The 18,884-nt window shown below is 52.1% G+C and overlaps 6 protein-coding genes across 6 annotated transcripts; 2 read left to right on the top strand and 4 right to left on the bottom strand.

Moving 5' to 3' along the window:
- Nucleotides 1-584: 584 nt before the first annotated feature.
- On the bottom strand, nt 585-3,395 carry UHO2_06742 (uncharacterized protein; the record flags this gene model as incomplete). The annotated part of the gene is made up of 1 exon (XM_041558911.1): nt 585-3,395. One exon carries the CDS (start codon nt 3,393-3,395, stop codon nt 585-587), a length of 2,811 nt encoding a protein of 936 aa, XP_041414845.1.
- Nucleotides 3,396-4,314: 919 nt separating this feature from the next.
- UHO2_06741 (putative RPO31 - DNA-directed RNA polymerase III, 160 KD subunit) lies at nt 4,315-8,517 on the top strand (the record flags this gene model as incomplete). The annotated part of the gene is made up of 1 exon (XM_041558910.1): nt 4,315-8,517. The coding sequence occupies one exon, from the start codon at nt 4,315-4,317 to the stop codon at nt 8,515-8,517; it is 4,203 nt and encodes a 1,400-aa protein (XP_041414844.1).
- Nucleotides 8,518-8,622: 105 nt separating this feature from the next.
- Nucleotides 8,623-9,726, bottom strand: UHO2_06740 (uncharacterized protein; the record flags this gene model as incomplete). Its single annotated transcript, XM_041558909.1, has 2 exons — nt 8,623-8,899; nt 8,987-9,726. 2 exons carry the CDS (start codon nt 9,724-9,726, stop codon nt 8,623-8,625), a joined length of 1,017 nt encoding a protein of 338 aa, XP_041414843.1.
- A 566-nt stretch (nt 9,727-10,292) lies between these two features.
- On the bottom strand, nt 10,293-12,074 carry UHO2_06739 (putative sugar transporter; the record flags this gene model as incomplete). The annotated part of the gene is made up of 2 exons (XM_041558908.1): nt 10,293-10,572; nt 10,669-12,074. The coding sequence occupies 2 exons, from the start codon at nt 12,072-12,074 to the stop codon at nt 10,293-10,295; spliced, it is 1,686 nt and encodes a 561-aa protein (XP_041414842.1).
- A 1,713-nt stretch (nt 12,075-13,787) lies between these two features.
- Nucleotides 13,788-15,072, top strand: UHO2_06738 (uncharacterized protein; the record flags this gene model as incomplete). Its single annotated transcript, XM_041558907.1, has 4 exons — nt 13,788-14,573; nt 14,671-14,745; nt 14,847-14,908; nt 15,006-15,072. 4 exons carry the CDS (start codon nt 13,788-13,790, stop codon nt 15,070-15,072), a joined length of 990 nt encoding a protein of 329 aa, XP_041414841.1.
- Nucleotides 15,073-16,097: 1,025 nt separating this feature from the next.
- Nucleotides 16,098-18,851, bottom strand: UHO2_06737 (putative glutaminase A; the record flags this gene model as incomplete). The annotated part of the gene is made up of 1 exon (XM_041558906.1): nt 16,098-18,851. One exon carries the CDS (start codon nt 18,849-18,851, stop codon nt 16,098-16,100), a length of 2,754 nt encoding a protein of 917 aa, XP_041414840.1.
- Nucleotides 18,852-18,884: the final 33 nt, after the last annotated feature.

Raw genomic sequence — 18,884 nt, 5'->3', positions numbered from 1 at the left:
GAGTATCGTGAAAGAGACAGTATGGCTATCAACCTGCATGCAGGCTACGAATATGAGCCTTTGCAGCGAGCGCCGAGGGTGGCCTCGCAGGCGATTGATCTGAGACTGCCTAGCTACCAACTGTACCGGATGGACGTTATCCAGCACTGGCGACGTTCAAGCGTCTACGACAGGGATCTGACAGCGAGCGCACCAATGAGAACGAAGATGAGGGAACAAGCGAGGCAAGGTGCAAGGAGTTGACGATTGGGGTATAGACTCGGATGGATCGATGGGGAGGTTGTGGTCAGAGCGTCGGAAGGAGAAGGTGCGAAGAAAGCATATTTCCACAGATCAAGCCAGAATATTACAACAGTATGAGAGCTCTGCATTCCGGGACCCGTCTTCCATGTTCCGAATTATAAATCTAACAGTGCTCGCTTTCATTTTACTCGCTATCAGTCTCACTGCTCCTTTTCTTCTCGTAAACCAAGTCGCTACAATCTGCGTATCTACTGGCTGAGGATAGCTGATGAGCTGTTGTACCGGCAATGCTGCGCCTAATTGCAAGCAATGTACATGGATGGAACGACGATGGATATGGTCTACACCGTGTTGAGGTCTCTTGCAAGCTTGAGGCACTCGGCCAAGACCTGAAGCAAGCCTTTGCGACTTTCTTCGACGTGAGGAGGCTCTGCTGCTTTCTCGAGTTGCACGACGTGATGACCAAGTGTGTCCTGCAATGCGGATAGCACTGCACCCTTTTCAAAGCCGCCCTTCAGCTTGTCGTTGTCATTGCCATTGCCATCACCATCGCCATCGCAACTCTCTTTCAAATGATAAAGCACATTGAGGAGTACATAGCTGGCGCGGAGACTCAGATTGATGGCATTGAGCTGCACATCAGCTTCCAGGCCAACAGTGCCCCGCCTGGCATCTACATTGGCTGGAAGGAGGTCAGCACGCTCCCACTGGTTCCTCTCGTCATCTTTTGATCGGTCGAGAAGGAGGTTACTGAGCAGAACCGGGAAAAGTCTTTCAAGTGTTAGTAAGGCATTCATGGCTGCTTTCGACTCGGTCACCATCGCTAAGATGGCAAGGCAAGCCAGTCTTGTCGCCAGTGAGGGCTCTCCACCAGCACTTTCCGAGCTTGACTTTGACGCCTTACCGCTTTGATCGGGGCTGACGCGATTTACATAGGCCCATTCATCCACCTCGGACAAAGCCAAAAGCATCCGGAGTCGCAGGCTGACTCTGTCCTGTCGCTCGCCCCTGCTCTGAATATCCTGTTTGGAATCGCTTCCGGCTTGGCAAGGGTTCGTAGTACCGGTTGAAAGGAAGAAATCTAACACTTCTTCCACTTGCACGAGGTTGACGAGAAGCTCGATCCATGCCCTTCGTACCATGGAATGATCCTCCATGAGCAGCTGTTCACATGCCTGTGCGAGCACAGAAGTGCCGTGAAAAGGCTGTGAAGCTTGCTGAGCTTGGTAGCCATTCGTTGTGTCCAAAGAGAATGCAGCGATTTTCAGTCCAACCTCTGGCGAAAGCGAGGCAAGATTGGTGAGTGCAAGAAGCGCCTCGAACTTCTGCAGGCGCGAAGCTGAGGGGTAGAGCAAGAGACTGCAGGTGACAGACGCAACTGAGAGGAGTCCGTCATGCGAGGGAAAGAGTAGGCTGGGGTTGAGCGAGATGAGGAGCTTGGCGAGCGCTTGCAATGGTGCAAGGTCTTCCGATGTCACTTCAGCACCAGAAGACCCAGATGCGCGCGAAAAGAGCCCGTTCGCTGCTTCTTTTTGTTCAGGCTTGCCGAATGAAAGCAAGCTGTGCAGGACTGGAGCGGACAGGGCAAGCGCAGCTTTAAGGGCGCCCTGTTGTACGGCTTTGCCCCGCACCGTTCGATCCTGTTTAGTGACGAGGGCTAACAGAGAATTTCCGCAGGCTCGGCGGACACTTTTACTCGGATTGACTTTCCAGCCTGAGGTAAAGTCTTGCGAGTCGGTGGCAAACTTGCTTGATGTTGGAGGTGGTCCAGCAACAGCTATCGCGCTGATCGTTTCGACGCCTTTGGCTTCCAACACAGCAATGCATCTCTTCTCCACAGCATGAGCTTTTTCAAGCAGTTCGTCTTTGTCCGCTTGGTCGTCACCCTGCTTGTTGCCTTGAGCATTTGCAAAGTTTCCAAGGCGTCGCACTTGCTTCTCCTCAGGAGTAAGCGATGGTGGATATGCGGTGATGTTAGAAAGGATAGTGGCAAGACTGAGCTGGAGTGCTCCATCGAATCTTTCACTGTCAATATCGAGAGTCTGCTTGTCATCGGACGTCATAGACTGGGCGACGCTGAAGCTGGCACACAGGATTTGGAGAAGCTTTGTATCATCGGCCACTCTTTGTTTGAACGCGGGCTGAGCAGTGAGATAGGCTAGCACCTCGAGGCAGCTTAGCTTGACCGTCCGTTCGTAGTCGGCTTGAAGGATCTCTTGAATAGACGATGAACATGCTTTGCTCGCAGACTGCTCTGAGGCAGCAGCTACCATCTCAGCCTGAACAATCTGACAGAGAGATTCGTCCTTGCGCCTGCGTTCTTGCTTGTGCTCTTGTATCTTGCGGATATGATCTTGCTGAGAGGTGGGCTGTGACGAGGCAGCTTGAGTCAGACCCTGAGCAGCCTCCGCTGCGACTGCGCGATAGACCTTGATATCGGCTACTCCAGCAACGGCAGCTATCGCATTCGATTTACGTTTGGCGTGTGCATTAGAAGAGCTGCTGCGCGGTAGGCAATTGATATCGAGCCAATCCAGAATGGCTTGCTGGCTTGCAAGATACTTTCTGGTCGCTGCCGAGTTGGAAGCTGAAGAGATGAGTTCAGCCACGGCGAGACTGACGAGGTCCTGATCCGACGGAAGCTGAGGCAAGGAGTTGCTTGTAGCTCTTGTCACAGCATTGCAGGCATCTGGAGCTTCGAGAACAAGGTCGATAATGCCATCTGCGGTAAGAATGTCATGCGCTTCTGCGGGCAAGACGCTGAAGAGAGCCGAGAAGAAGTGCAGCGCCGAGAGAAGGCTGTGTGGTGTTGTGTCGGCGAGTCTCGATCGGATGACTGGAGTCAAGAGCTGCCCAAGGTTCTCGTTGATCCGCTCGGCACGGGAAGAGGCACCTTTTGTCCTTAGTGTTGGAGCTGTTGCCGAAGAAGAGCGCGATGCGAGAGTCAGCAATGCTGTACTGCGAGCTTGCTTCAGCTCGGACGCTGCAGAGACGCCATTGCTCGATGATGACGGCGCCTTATCCGATGTAGTGCTGAGCTGAGCGTAGCAAAGTGGCGCGAAAGCATCAACAAAAGTTTGAGCTGTTGAAGTCGATAGCGGATCATCGGACACTGAGAAGCGCCGAATGCTTTCTATGATCTCGTCCTGCATGCTTGCGTAGAGCAGCACAAAGATGTCGCAGGTGATTGTGATCGCAGCTGGTATGGTGTAGATCCAAGTTCGGCGTCTTTCAGGGTCCTGAGTTCCAGGGTTAGGTTAGTTGCTTTCTTCCAAGGTGGACTTCTTCTTCTTCTTCTTCTCGGAACCCGGGAGTTCTTGCTTGGGTTTTCTCGGAACCCGGGATTCGGTTGTTCGGATTTAACATGTCGAAGAAGTGCACATTTGCTGTGTGCTCGGCTGCGCCTTTTCGCGGTTAAGGAATTTTTTTCCCGGAAAGCACATCGAGAAGAATTGGACATGGAGCAATCAGACACCATCATCGTCTCCATATCATCCTCATATCATCCTCATATCATCCTCATCGCATCCTGGCCGCGACACTGGCGCACAGAGAGAGAATCTTGCCTGCTCGCGACCAAACAGCCTCATCTCTTGCTTACCTCTCGCCACCGCCGCTACATCTTCCTACACCTCTTATTTCGACTAAGCTACGTAATTACTCCTCGACTTCGTCAAGGCAGCGAGGCGACGAGTCCTGCTTGACTCAGCTCAGCACTCTTACGTGATCGTCTTGCTACTGTGCACATCGGTCGTTTCGCAGACTATCATCGAATCACGCCAGGTCGCGGTTCGACTTGGTCCAGAGACAAACTCATCTCCCTACCTCTTATAGCTACCATGATGCCTTACACGGCATAGTTGCCACGACCCTCCAAATCCACTTTCCTCACTCATAGTTCGATCCGCTTCATCCGAACACAGCATCGACCTCAGCACACATATCAACACAGCATCAGACCGGCAGGAGCACTCAGTTGGCCAATATACAGGGATATTTGCCGTCCTGATCTGCTAGCTGTACACCGGTCTCAATCACGCTGGCTACGCTCGTCCCAATACATTTGCCATCATGAAGCAACTCGTCTCTCAAGATGCACCCAAAAAGATCAAGCACATCCAGTTCGGTGTCCTGTCCAAGCAGGACATCGTCAACATGTCGGAGATCGAGGTCACCACTCGAGATCTCTACACGATTGGTGAAGCCGAACGCAAACCAGTTGCCAACGGTACACTAGACAGACGTTTGGGTGTGTCAGATAAAAACTCTTTATGCGAGACCTGTCATCTAAAGATGGCAGACTGCGTTGGTCACTACGGTTACATCAAGCTCGTCCTTCCCGTCTTCCACGTCGGCTTCTTCAAGCACACCATCGCCATCCTTCAGAGTATCTGCAAGAACTGCGCCACTGTTCTGCTCGAAGAACCTGACCGTCGAAAGTTCTTGAAACGTTTCCGCAAACCAAATCTCGAGAACCTCGACCGTACACGGGCGTTCAAGGCTGTCAATACCATTGCACGCAAGGTACTCTACTGCCCCAAGTGTGGATACACCAACGGCACTGTCAAAAAGCAAGGTCAGCTCAAGATCGTTCACGAAAAGTTCCGTGCAAAGAAGACAGCGGCGGAACATGACGAGTTTAGGGCTTCGTTTGCTACCAATATCAAGATGGGCAACGGCGACATCTCACCACATCTCAACAGAGCACAAGAAGACCTCAATCCGCTCAAGGCACTCGACCTCTTCAAGCGTATCTCGGATGAAGACTGTGAGCTTCTCGGATTACGGCCCGAGTTCGGTCGTCCTGAAGAGTACATCTGGCAGTATATCTGCGTTCCACCAGTCTGCATTCGTCCCTCCGTAGCTCAAGATGGCGCCACCAACGAAGACGATGTCACCATCAAACTTACCGAGATCATCTTCACAAACAGTCTGCTCAAGCTCGGCTTGGTCAAAGGCGGCAAGGGTACCACCACAAGTCAGCTTGTGCAACAGTGGGAGTTCCTTCAGTTGACCGTCGCACTGTACATCAACTCAGAACTGCCAGGTGTACCTACACAACCAGGACAGAAGCCAAGCAGAGGTTTCTGCCAGCGTCTCAAGGGTAAGCAGGGTCGTTTCCGTGGTAACTTGTCAGGCAAACGTGTCGACTTCTCCGGTCGAACCGTCATCGGTCCCGATCCCAACCTCAAGATCGACGAAGTCGCCGTGCCACAAAGAGTCGCCAAGATCCTCACATACCCAGAACGTGTCTTCGAGCACAACATCGAGCAGCTTCGTCAGGCCGTCCGCAACGGAACTGATGTTCATCCCGGCGCCAACTATTTAATGGATGGCAAGACTGGCTTCAAGCGCTTCCTCAAGTTTCCGGGCATGCGCGAGGAGCTAGCACAGAAACTCCGTGTCGGTGACATTGTCGAGCGCCATATCCGTGACGGTGACATCGTTCTCTTTAATCGACAGCCTTCACTGCACAAGCTCTCCATTATGTCTCACAGAGCAAAGATTCGACCATGGCGTACGTTCCGTCTGAATGAGTGTGCCTGTAACCCGTACAATGCCGACTTTGACGGTGACGAGATGAACATGCACGTTCCACAGACCGAAGAGGCGAGGACAGAAGCTACCATCCTCATGGGCGTCAAGCACAACTTGGTCACACCGCGAAACGGAGAACCCATCATTGCGGCCATTCAGGATTTCATCACTGCATCGTACCTCATCTCCAAGCGTGACCGCTTCTTTGATCGTGCACAATTCGCCCAGGTCTGCAGCTACTTTGCTGATGCGGATCTGCAGATCGACATCCCTCCACCTGCCATCATGAAGCCTGTTCGCTTGTGGACTGGTAAGCAGGTCATGTCCTGCCTCATCCGTCCCAACCGTAAAAGCCCGCATCTCATCAACCTCGAGGCGCAATGCCGAACCTTCGAGAAGCCCAAGGGTGGCCACCCAAAAGACATGTCGCCCAACGATGGTTGGCTTGTCATTGTCAACAGCGAGGTCATGTGTGGTGTCTTCGATAAGTCGACCGTCGGTGACGGCAAGAAGAACTCCGTCTTCGGTGTCATGCTTCGTGATTATGGTCCTGATGCTGCCATCACCGCCATGAACCGACTCGCAAAGACGTGTGCCCGATGGCTTGCCAACCAGGGCTTCTCGCTCGGTATCAACGATGTCATTCCAGGACCCAATCTTCGCAAGAACAAGGACGCAAAGGTGGAAGCTGCCTATGCCGAATGTCTTGACTTGATCGAGAAGGCCAAGCATGGCAAGCTCGAGAACCTTCCAGGTTGCGACCAGGAACAAACACTCGAGAATATGATCTCAGGTGTACTATCAGGAGTCCGAAGTGACGTCGGTGAGATCTGCATGACAGAGCTTAGCAGACACAACGCTCCTTTGGTCATGGCAGTCAGTGGTTCCAAGGGTTCCAAGATCAACGTGGCACAGATGGTCGCTTGTGTAGGTCAGCAGATTATTGCAGGTTCACGTGTACCCAACGGCTTCCAGGATCGATCGCTGCCACACTTCCCCAAGAAGTCCAAGGATCCGCCGTCTAAAGGCTTTGTGCGCAACTCATTCTTCAGCGGTCTGACGCCAACTGAGTTCCTCTTCCACGCTATCTCCGGTCGTGAAGGCCTGGTCGATACTGCAGTCAAGACGGCCGAGACGGGTTACATGCAGCGGCGTCTCATGAAGGCACTTGAGGATCTCTCAACGCACTACGATCTAAGTGTCCGCAACTCAGTCGGCGGTGTGGTACAATTCATCTACGGTGATGACGGTCTGGATCCCGCCGAACTCGAGGGCAACGCCATGCCCATCGAGCCTTTCCGTCTATGGCGTCACTGCATGGCCATAACACATCACATTCCGGGCCGTGGTATGTATCCTTACGAGATCATGGAGATCGTCGAACGCGAGCTCAAAAGCCCTCGCTTCGTCAACACCTGCACACAAAAGTACCGCGACTCTGTATACGAGTTCCTCAGCGAGAACGTCTACAAGCGCGCGGTCGAGGTGCGCCAAGCATTCGGCATGTACGGTGCGGAGGAGCGCGCCGAGTATTGGGACGAGCACACCGACCTTTCGTTCGGCGCCGACCGTGATGCATGGGCAATTGTCAACAACAAGACCAAGATCAAAGAGGTGGCGATTCTCGAGTTCCTCAACCAGTGCTATATCAAGTACATGAAGGCCAAGATCGAGCCAGGTTCGGCTGTAGGTGCCGTAGGTGCACAGTCGATCGGAGAGCCAGGTACGCAGATGACGCTCAAAACTTTCCACTTCGCCGGTGTTGCATCGATGAATGTCACGCTTGGTGTACCTCGTATCAAGGAAATCATCAACGCTGCCAAGTCGATCAACACGCCTATCATCGAAGCTAAGCTAGTTTCGGAGAAGTCGGAACAGTCGGCACGAATCGTCAAAGGTCGAATTGAAAAGACGTACCTCGGCGATATCGCCTCGGTCATCGAAGAAGCATGGGCAGCGCAGTATACCTACTTGGGCGTTCACATTGATATGGAAGCCATCCAGAAGCTGCAGCTCGAGATCACGCTCAACGACATCAAGTGGGCGATTGTCAATGCTCCCAAGCTCAAGATCAAAGAGGAGCGTGTGATGGTGATTCCCAAGAAGAACCGCATTCGTATCTACGTACCTCCCGAGGGCATTGACAAGGAGAGCGAGGTGTACTACAACCTTAAGGCACTTAAGCGCACCTTGCCTTCGATCGTTGTCAAGGGTATCCCACAGGCCACACGTGCCGTCATTTCGGACGAAAAGGGAACTCGCAAACTCCTGGTCGAAGGTTACGGTCTGCTCAAGGTCATGACGACAGAAGGTGTCATTGGCACGCAGACCCACACGAACCACGTCATGGAGATGCAATCCGTACTTGGTATCGAAGCAGCTCGCACATCCGTCTACCGCGAAATCGAACACACGATGTCAGCTCACGGTATGAGCATCGATCCGCGGCACGTCATGCTGTTGGCAGATACGATGACGTACAAGGGTGAAGTGTTGGGTATCACACGATTCGGTGTAGCCAAGATGAAGGATAGCGTGCTCATGCTGGCCAGTTTCGAAAAGACGACGGATCACTTGTTCGATGCCGCACTGTTCGGTAAGAAGGATGAGGTGCTGGGTGTTAGTGAGAGCATCATCATGGGCAACCCTGCACAGACGGTTGGTACGGGTATGCCAGCATTGGTGGTGCCTGCGCCGACGTTGCCGCCTCGCCGAGCGCTGCTATTTGATCGATAGTTGGTCACTCTTTCAGCATTGTATCACCGAATTGCAAGCGTTATCAGCAAAGTCAGAGTGTGTTGAAGCAGAGTCTCTTTGGAATTGAGCATGTTTGAGAGTATATCAGCTCGACAGGGAAGCGACCGACTTGACAAATCGTTGCCAAACGGAAGAAAACGAGGCGTAGACATCGATAGATCCGATGTCGAGATTGGTAATAAAGAGACCACCTTTGGCATTGAGTCCGTTGACTGAAGCTTTGACGAGGCTGTTCATCGTGAATTTCTTTCCATCTTTGGTGGTGGCGTTGTTAGGGTCAACATTGTAGAAGATGTAGCTTCGCTGGAAAGCTCTACCTGCATTCTTCTTCGAGGCTGTCTTTTGTTTGTACTCGGTGTAGCTAATCAGCCACAAGTGCGGAAGGAATGTCAGATTGTCAATAATAGGGCTCTTCAGAGCGAGAATGGGCTTCAGGGCGGCGACTTACTTGAAGTTGGACAGCTTGTCTTCATAAATGATGACATGATCCGCAATGTCGAAGAACCTGCTCGACTCTGGCCAAGTTCCAGGATTCAAGATTGTGATAGCTGATCTGTGCAATCTCTTTGAGGCTTTCTGTTTGCTCTTTGCAACGTAAGCCTTGTGTGCTGAGCTGTAAGCTTTTGTTGTCGAGGCCCACTTGCTACCCTTCACAGCATCGGTATAGTTTGTGTAAAGCTTCAACCACTTGCTCTGTGTGCTGACTTCATCAAAGAAGATCCCGTCGAGCTTAACACCGTCCGCCCAACCGACATACTTTGCCACGTCTGCTTTCACTTCTGCCTCAGCCCTCTTGCCGTAGTCCGTCCTGACATATCCGACAAGCTCAAGAATCTGATTGGCACCAGCAATTGCTCGAAGCCGTTTGATGGCTGCCGCGTAGTCCGAATTGGGGGCTTTGCCAGTGCCAGGGCCGGAGTTCGGGTTGACAACGACGGTAAATGCTGCCGTTGGGTTGTTTCGGAGAGCAGTGTAGAGTGGATCCCAAGCGTTGGGGAGCGGGTAGATGTATAGCGGTACGAGGATACGTGGTGTTGTTGTATCAATGCTCTGCTGCGCTACCTTCTTTGAGGTGCTTGTTGAAGCGCCAGTCACCGTTTGCAGCAAGGAAGCAAACATCGTAATGAGCACCAACAAGCTCGTCCAACCTGTCGGAAGGGAGATGCAACCTGATTTGCTTGGTACCATTTTGTATGCTTGCGAACGGATGATGGTGGCAAAACACTATGGTGGTGAGATACCTACATCATCACAGCCACACCAAGCGGACACGGTCAGCGATGACACATCAGACGCAGCAGGATGTAGAGTTTTGCTTGTGTTGTGTTGCTGTCAACTTGCAGGGGAGCTCGGTGTCAACGCCGGTCGGAGATCAAATATGTGCTTCGAGCAGAAGCAGTGTCGAATGCTGTGTTTTGCTGTAACAGCTCGGCAAGGATTCCCAGATGTCAGGGTCTTACGTATACTATTTCAATCGCCCCGATTCCACTCTCGACTGAGCACCATCAGCAACAAGTTTGTCATATCGCCAAAGGCCAGGCTTGTTCCTCTCCATCGTTTCCCAATGCAGGTACTTCTCCTTGCTTCACAGATCTCATCACCCTCTTGGCCGGCAACTGAAGTTAACCACCGCTCAAAAAGGGCGACACGTTCGTTGGGGCCGAGCTCACACCTCAGGATCGAGAAAGCTTAGATCGGGATCGTCACGTTTACTACTCTACTGTACAGGATAATTGTGAGAGAAGAGCAAGGAACTAGCAGTCGACTCGAGCAGCGTCGTTCTTGACCGTGGCAGAGATCTCATCGGGATCGTCACCAAATGCGATGCCAATTTCCTCGAGAGTCTTGTTGGCGGTTTCGGGGAAGAGGAAATAGATAATCCAGAAGTAGACAAAGCTACAGGAGACAATGACAAGATAATACTTCCAGCCGACGTTCTGGAAGCCAATCGGAGCGGTCTGGAGTAGAATCAGCGTGGCTGCGAACTGTCCGAAGAGAGTGAACCCAGTACCGATAGCGCGAATCTGCATCGGGCTGTATCGATGATGAAGCGGATGGGCTGTCAAAGTGAGTCGGTGGTCTTTCTTTCTTGGCCGAAGTCAAGCTTTCTTTGTAGTCGAGTCTACTCACAATATCTCGGAGACATAGAGGTACATGCTGCAGTCGATGCAACTGCCTTGGAACGCAAGATACAGGAAGATGATGAAAATGGCCATTCCATTTCCCACCTTGCTGTCCGTCGAGGCATACCTGGCAGTGAGTGCAGCCTCGATGGCAACGAGGATGCAGCAAGCAGCGATTCCAACAAGCATTGCCATTCTTCGTCCGATTCGGTCCATCATGTTGGCTCCGAGGATGTTCCAAAAGACGGCAGTAGTGAGCCAAACAGAAATGAGGAGGAAGGGCATGTAGCCAGTTTGTCCGAGGTTGCGATAGATGACGAAGCTGTAGTTGTTGATCACCAAGGGACCGCCCGTCTGGGCGCCAAACTGAACCAGGAAGCCAATAAGCAGACGTTTGCGGAACGAGGCAACAGAGAGGGAGCGCTTCCACTTGTTGCCGTGAATCTTGGCCCTTGCCTGCTCGTGACTGATCTGGTCGGTGATTTGTCGGTATTCCTCGATCGCAAGCGCAACGTCGGGCTGAGTGCGACTGGAGGATTCAGCAATACGCTGAGAGATCTCTCCATGTGACGCGGGTGGCGTTGCGCCGGTCACATCAACGCCTCCTTGAACGTGGATGATGGCAAGTGTCCTCCAAGCCTCTTCTGTTCGTCCCTTGGATACAAGCCAACGTGGTGAGAAAGGCATCCAAGGCGACCCAAGCAGAAGGAACAGAGGTGGAATGCAGAGAACCGCCAACGGGAAACGCCATGCAAACTCGAGGTCTTTGGCAAAGTAGCAACCAAAGCCTATCCAAGCAGAGAGGAAGTAGCCGCCAACCAGGCACATGGCATGGAACCCAACCTCGAGTCCTCTGCTCATTGGCTTTGCTAGCTCGGACTGATACAAGGGAACTGTAGTCACCAAAATCCCGATGCCCAGACCCGAGATGAAGCGTGCAGCATACCACATGTCGAGATTATTGCGCACACAGCCAGCCTGGAGCGCTGCAGCAAAGATTTCGATGAAAGAACCTAGCTGAATCGACCTCTTGCGTCCGATCACATCGAGGAAGACCATGCACATAAGACAGCCCACTGCACCACCTGCGGCAAAGAGACCGTTGGTAGCGGCGGTCACATTCGAGTAGCGGCTGTATTCAGGACTGGTAGGGTCGGCAGTGAGGCCAAACGCAGCGATCCAGCCTGGTTGACCGACGGTGGTGGAGACAATGGAAGCTCCATAGCCGTACGTCATGGATCCGAGAGCGACAAAGGCGATAATGAGGCGGTTGGTGCAGGTGGCCTTGTTGCTGTCACGATTGTGCGTATAGGTACTCTCGTCAAGAGCAGTTGGCATCTCGAGGTCGCCCTTTGACATCAAAGAATAGAACCCCGTTGCCTCTTCTTCGGCATCAGTGGCGCCTTTGGACATGTTGCTCATGCCTGAGATTGTACATTGCATGGTGTTTTATTTCTGCGTTGAAGACCAGACGAGCAAAACCGAAGGGGGCGGAAGAGAAGGAGGACGAAGGACGGCAAGCAAAGCAGTGCGAGTAATATACGGCACACGAGTCAACTATAGACGTTGCGCCAAGGCAAGGTTAGAGCTGCTGCCTACGGTTACGATGTACTGTCGGGCGTTTGCAGAGGTTTGGCGGTGCTGGATAGGTCAAGGTTCGGGTAGATAAAGCATCTAGCTGCGTCCTGCAAACCGAGGCTGACGGAGGGCGGGGATATCTAAGACCTGAAGGATAATTAATGCACCGCTATCACTCAGCATTTGATTGATTGCTCGCTTGCTCGCTTGCTTGCTTGTCTGCTCACAAGTCGAGGCAGCCGCCGAGTGCATGGTCGGCCTCGAGGCTCGTTCGGGTTTAGAGAAGTGGATGGTGGAAACGGCAGCCGACTTCGATTCGTGGGACCGGAAGCGAGGGTTGAGTGGGAGGCTCAGTATCACATCCTTGAGAGCGACGTCGAGGAGCTCAAGATCCAGATTTCGGCTCAGTGGTGTGTGAAACAGATGTCAGATTTGTGTGAGAGTGGTTACCTAAAGCCGTTCGCTTGTCACATGGCCAAGCGGTTCTGTATACCCAAGGATCATGTCTGAAGTCGACCTGTCAAACAAGAGCGCTTTGCCTTTGCCTGCATTTTTAATCCCGAACCTGGCTTCCGAAGAGCAGAGAAAAAGTGTTGTAGGACGTACAACAAATAGTGAGCTTCCGGTAGCAACGTCTACGCCGGACTCGACCTCGGCAAGGACCTCAAAGACCCAGTTGAGTTTTAGTTGAAGAAAAGCCAAGTCGACGTAGGACGACGCTGACCAAGGCCCTTTTCCATTAGTAGCAGCCAGGCGTTGGCATGTTTTTGAGAGAAATGTAACATAAATTGCTTACTAATGATGAGTGGAGTGTGAAAATATAGTGAGAAATGAGCCAGCCGAGGCCGTGAAGCTTAACTTTACCAGTCCGTGCCTGATGGCGACCATGAGTAAATCGCGGGTTGATGAGCTCATGCTTATTAATTGCACAGACGCATCACGTGGATAGTTTTCATTTTATTTTCAAATTTGCGCAGTTCGAAAACCGAGTTGGTGGTTGCTTCCGAACCACCACCATCTCCACCTCTCCGACATACTCACTTACGAGTTCGTCGTTGGTCGTAGCTAAGTAACCGAAACCTCTCTAATAGCGATGATCGCATGTATCGATTGCGATAATATGTAAGAACTAAGTACAAGATAATGACTAGCATATATATGTTCCAGCGTTCTGCGCATACGTGCATGATACATAGATGTGCTGTCCAGTATATGATGTAGAAATATGTCGGGGCAACTATGTCGGCTATCTGTTAACCGGCATGCCCATGCCGGTCGCGATAGTCGATCCGGGTTAATATGATACATATCCAAGCGAGCGAAGTTGGCGGCAGTGTGAGATCGGACTACAAGTCACATACTTTGACTAAAAGTCTTGCTGAGTTTGGCAGAACTATCTCCACCATCTGGAAATCTCCGGAACGCAATCTAAGAGAGAGCGGATACCACCGACAAACCTTCCCGCGCCACCGAAGCTAGTTTTCGATCGGTCTTGCAACTTTCTAGGCAGCTTGGATGCTGGGTCGATCAGAGCGTTGACAAAGCATCATGACGACGGTCGGTGCAAAAGACCTGACCTTCGACGAGCTACCCGAAGGCGGACGAGGATGTCTTGCAAATTTGTGGGGCCCACCAGGCACACCAGCACGCTATCTTGGAACGCTCAACCACATCGATTCCACCGCCATACTCAACGGTAGGGCTGCTGCTATCCAACATGGCATCTCGATTGGCCTGAATCTACCACTCGACCAGCTCTCGCCTCCTGCCGTTGGACGTACAGCGCTCCAACACGAGCGTAAAGGTCTAGAGGGCTTTTCAGCTATGGACGATGTCTACACCGTCAACCCTCAGCAGACGTCGCAGTGGGATGCTTTGCACCATTGGTGTCATACCTCTCGAAAACGCACCTTTGACGGATTGACGCAGGAACAGGTGCTTGACAAGACCAGGATACAGCCGCCCATCCTGCAAACATGGGCGCAGCGAGGCATCGTGGCGCGTGGCGTCTTGCTCGATTTTGCGCAGTACGCTGAGCGACATGCACTTCCAGACTTTCATCCAGTCGAAAGCTTTGCCATCACAATGGCACATGTTAGAGACATGGTTCGGGAACAAAACGTAAAGTTCCTCCCGGGAGATGTGCTCTTCATCTATCAGGGCTTTACTCGACATCATACATCTGTTTACAGCGATGAAGAGAGGGACAAATTTGCGAAACACATAGCAACACCGACGATGCCTGTAGCGGGTCTCGAACAGAGCGAGGCTTTGGCTCGCTTCTTGTGGAACAACAAAATCTCCGCCATCGTCAGCGACAATCTCAGCGTCGAAGTAGGTAGATGCAATTTTTCCCGCGCACCCTGCGTGGCACGACATTCACTGATCAACTTGACTTACTCACATCGGGTCGCTTGACCTCAACCTGCAGCGATTTCCGCCAATCAACAGTGATTGGATCCTTCACGACTTGCTCCTTTCTTCCTGGGGTATGCCGATGGGTGAGGTGCGTCTTCCTTGCTTCTTTGTCCAGCAAACGCTTCTCGAAGTGGTGTGGACCTTCTGACTGATGCTTCCGACCGCCGAGTCCGCCTCCTTGCCTCCTAGCTGTTTGACTTGGACGAGCTCGCAAAAACATGCACAAGGCTGCAAAAGTTTACCTTCATGCTGTGAGTTCCTGAGCTCCAAAGCCATGAATGCGGCCATCGAACATGCAGCTTGCTGACATCTGCTTCTGGCCTTCATTACGTCGTTGGCATGTCGTAGAGCGTCGGCTCCTTTCAACTACGCGGGCGGACTGTCCAGTCTCGCAAATGCTGTCGCAATCCTCTAGATTCAACCTAGCTAGCCGCATACGATCATCCTTTCCTTAGGCCGCTGCTCTTCTGCGCTCTAACCATACGAAGGCAATGAGAATGAACTCAGATAGGATTGTCGTCATTCGGTATACCACCATTGGTAGCTGTGAAACGAAAATTATATCTCATTTGACCGGTGACAGGCGCGGAGAACGAACCGGCACTTTCGGTCAGCTGAATGTGGGGCATAAAAGAAAGCTGCGTATGATTGCACAGACCAATTCAGGATCTGAGTTCTTCATCTTCCCTACATCCTTCCCACCAACCACGCCTTGTGATCATCTTACTCAAACCCTTCAGAACAATCAAGTTTTTGACGCCATCGTTCCGGAGCATCCAAACAGCCCAAAGTCCCATCTCAAAATTCCTGTGTCTCATGGCGTCGGATCGCTTCTTTCAACGAGATCCACTTCGAGCACCCGGAGGAGGACTTTTTCGACGGTGACACCAAAGTTTCGTTCTGCTAAAAGCACTTCTGTGCCATTGTGCGGTGAAACATGCTGCAGTAGGGTTCTGCGAATCTTTGCACAAGTGTATGCTGGAGATTGCGATCCAGTGCGATGCCAAAGGATGACGCGGGGCCAATCTGATCGGAAATCAGGCAGAGCCGATCCAGTTAGATGACCAATCTGATCAGAGATCGGGTGCAACACAGTCCCGCTCGTTGTCATGGTAGATCATTAAGTAGGAGTACTCCCACCTTCGGCATGTGCCGCTCACATGTATATATATCTCACAGAGAGCACTAGGCTCTCGCCACATTCCTTCAGTCAATTGAGTATATTTGTTCTGTCTATAAACTAGCAGTGACATCGTACATAGACTCTCCCCGATCGCCAGTATCGGGACCAAAACGTCTTCAGTTTTATCAGTGTAACGTGTTCTAAAGATGTACACTCTAAGCAATACACAATATGAGAAATCGAATGGCGAGATCCTCTGCTTCGAGACCTTTCGTGCTCGAATGAAAATCTAGCTGTGACAGCCACCTCGGGTACGTCTAGGCCTGGACTGGCAATTGGAATGCACGCTGCGATCCGCTCGAAAGCTTGTTGGACTTCTTCCTCGTCAAGTCCGACAGCTGGAAAGGCTTCTGCTTCTTACTATCCTTACCAGGTGGCTTGGTGACGTTCCTTCCAGTGATAACATCATTCTCATCGCCGTACCTGTACGCACCCTCTGCGATACCGTTGGCCTTATCCGCCTTGGCTTTGGCCAAGAAACTGAAGTGACCACCCACCACAGGTCGAGCAAGGAAGTGAATCAAAGGATCCTCCGGCTGCTTAGGGAAATCACCCGTCGTACTCTCCATCAGATCCGTAAAGGGTGCATCTGTCTTTCCATCCCTAATGAACGCATAGAGCAAATCAATGAACAGCTTGTGCGTAGCAGGATCGTCGGAAGCTGCAGCAGCAAACATCTCCCAGTCGGTCTTTGTCCATTTATGTCTCGAGTCCAAAGGTACACCATATTTCTCCTGCACACGTGGATACCATCCATCTTGGATCTTGTAAACAGCATGAGGCACAAGGTTGAGGTTGAGAAGGCGATCAGCGAGGAGATTGTACAGTGTACCCCAAGAAGAATCGGCTTGGTAGGCGAGTTTGGTGTGGGAAGCATCGTGAGAGATAGCGTAGTCTTGCCAGAGCTTGATGTAAGTGGATGAGATGTTGGCGTAGAATTTGGCGTCTTTGTTGTGACCAAGGATATCGGCGATACGACCCATAGCGGCGATGGCCGAGATACCTTTGATGGCCAAGTCGGTTTGGTTGGCCAGGGTTCCGGCAAAGTCGTCTGTGGAGAGCTGCTCGGCGGGGATGAGACTGTCTTCGACAAGGAACTCTGACCATTGCTTCATAATGTCGTAGTGCTGAGTAAGGAAGGGGACTGCTTTGTCCTTGCCAACCAGCTGGGCCCAGTGAAGGGTCATCCAAATCATGTTGCCCGACTCTTCGACTTGCATGGGCTCATCGTTACCATCGTTGTAGCCGGAGGCGTTGGGGTAAGTACCGAGATCGTGGACGCACCACTTGTTGGGGTACATGCCGGATTCGGTGTACTCAAAGATCGGCAGCATCAAATCGCGAAGCAAATCGGGGTTGGTGTAGGAGAGCAGGGGGAAGAGAGGGAAGATGACATCGACGGTCGACATGTCTCCGTTGGATGAGATCTCCTTGAGGAAGAGAAGAGTGTCGGAAGTGTTGTACTTGCCCTTGGAGTCCTTGCTGACCGTGATCTCGAAAGTAGCAAATGCCTGACGCAGCGAAAGCTGAGTGATAGCAGCGTACTTGTCACCAACTTCGCCACCACCAACAGCAGCACGCGAGTCGTCCAATACCTGCTTGTCGAAAGCCTTGGCCTTCTCAAGAGCCGATTCAAAGTCGTTCATGAAGAAAGCAACAGCATCTTCAAGCTTGTCACCGAATTTGGTCTGCCAGTAGCCGTAGCGATCCTCCTGGTAGCTCTTGGTCGAGTTGCTGCCGGGATACTTAGCACGGATGTAGTTGACATAAGGTGTACGCATGTGACCCACGACAAAGAGCGCTTCCTTCTCGGCATGCTTGGCGTCAAAGTCGATGGCAAAGGCAAACGAGTTGTCGGGGCCACCGACGGGACCATGATCGAACGAAAGCTTGCCACGGTCAATGAACTCGGTGTGAACGACGACATTGTTGTTGTTACGTGAAGAGAGACCGGTGTGGTTCCTAGCAGCATAAGTGGCGTTGCCCCACTCGGCACGCTGACGGTACTCAGTGTAGACCTGAGGACGCTTGCGTGTGACGAAGAAGACCGAGGTGTCATCCTTCTCGTAGTACTGCTGGTCGTAGGCGTAGTTCTCGTAATCAAAGTCATGACCAGTAACCCATCGCTCGTCGATGTCGGTGTAGAGCTGAATGCTACGACCCTTGATGGTGGACTTGTCGAGCTCGACGTGCAGGTAGCTCAAGGGCAGACTCTGACGAAGGTAGTCATCGGGAGTGATGGGAGTGAGGAAAGTGACGTTGAACTTGACCTTGTCAGCTTCGAAAGTGAACATGGTACGAGTAGCAGTGTACTCTGCACTGAGCTGTGTGGCAGCGGAACCAGCACGAACAAGAGTGCCAAAACCGTTGCCCATCCATTCATAAGTGACGTTGTCGATACGGATGTAACCAGACCAACCGAGACGATACTCGCCGTCAGCACCATATGACGAGGTCCAGAATGAGGGCCACTGGCCAGCCAAGTAGCCGCCATTGCCGACGGTGTTGGGAGGAGTCGAGTCCAAGTTAGAGCCCGAAGGAAGCCAAGCATTGAAGTATGGGCTCCTCACAGCAAGAGGGAAAGAAGGCGGGTTGACGGGATAGAAGGAGCTCGAGGAAAAAGCCTGCTTGGCATTTGTGATACCAGGGTTGCTGCTCGCAGAGGTGGAAGTGGAAGCCGAGTCAGGCGAAGAAGCGGCAGGTGATTGAGCGGACTTGGACTTTTCACCTTGGGTAACGAGCTTGAAGTCGGGGACGTTGAGTTTGCCATCCTCTAGGATGGTAGGCTGGGTCTGCTGAACACTCCATTGAACACCAGACTGTCGAGGGTCAGAGCTCAAGCTGAACGTGTTTGCGCCAGCGGGGAGACGCTTTTGGGAAGCAGGACGAGTAAGATCAGCGAGCGCTTCGAACAAGGTGTTGAGGCCTTCGGACTTGGCAAGGGATGCTTGAGCGTGTTGAGGACCAACAAGCAAGAATGCTGTGACGAGCGCTGAGGCGGGCAACCTCATCGTGGGAAAGAACCGTTTCAGAGGGAAAAGAGA

This window comes from Ustilago hordei, assembly GCF_900519145.1.
Source record: "Ustilago hordei strain Uho2 genome assembly, contig: UHO2_contig_20, whole genome shotgun sequence".
Lineage (NCBI taxonomy): Eukaryota > Fungi > Basidiomycota > Ustilaginomycetes > Ustilaginales > Ustilaginaceae > Ustilago > Ustilago hordei.
Note: the sequence above shows the minus strand (reverse complement) of the source record. Positions and strands in the feature narration are given on the sequence as shown.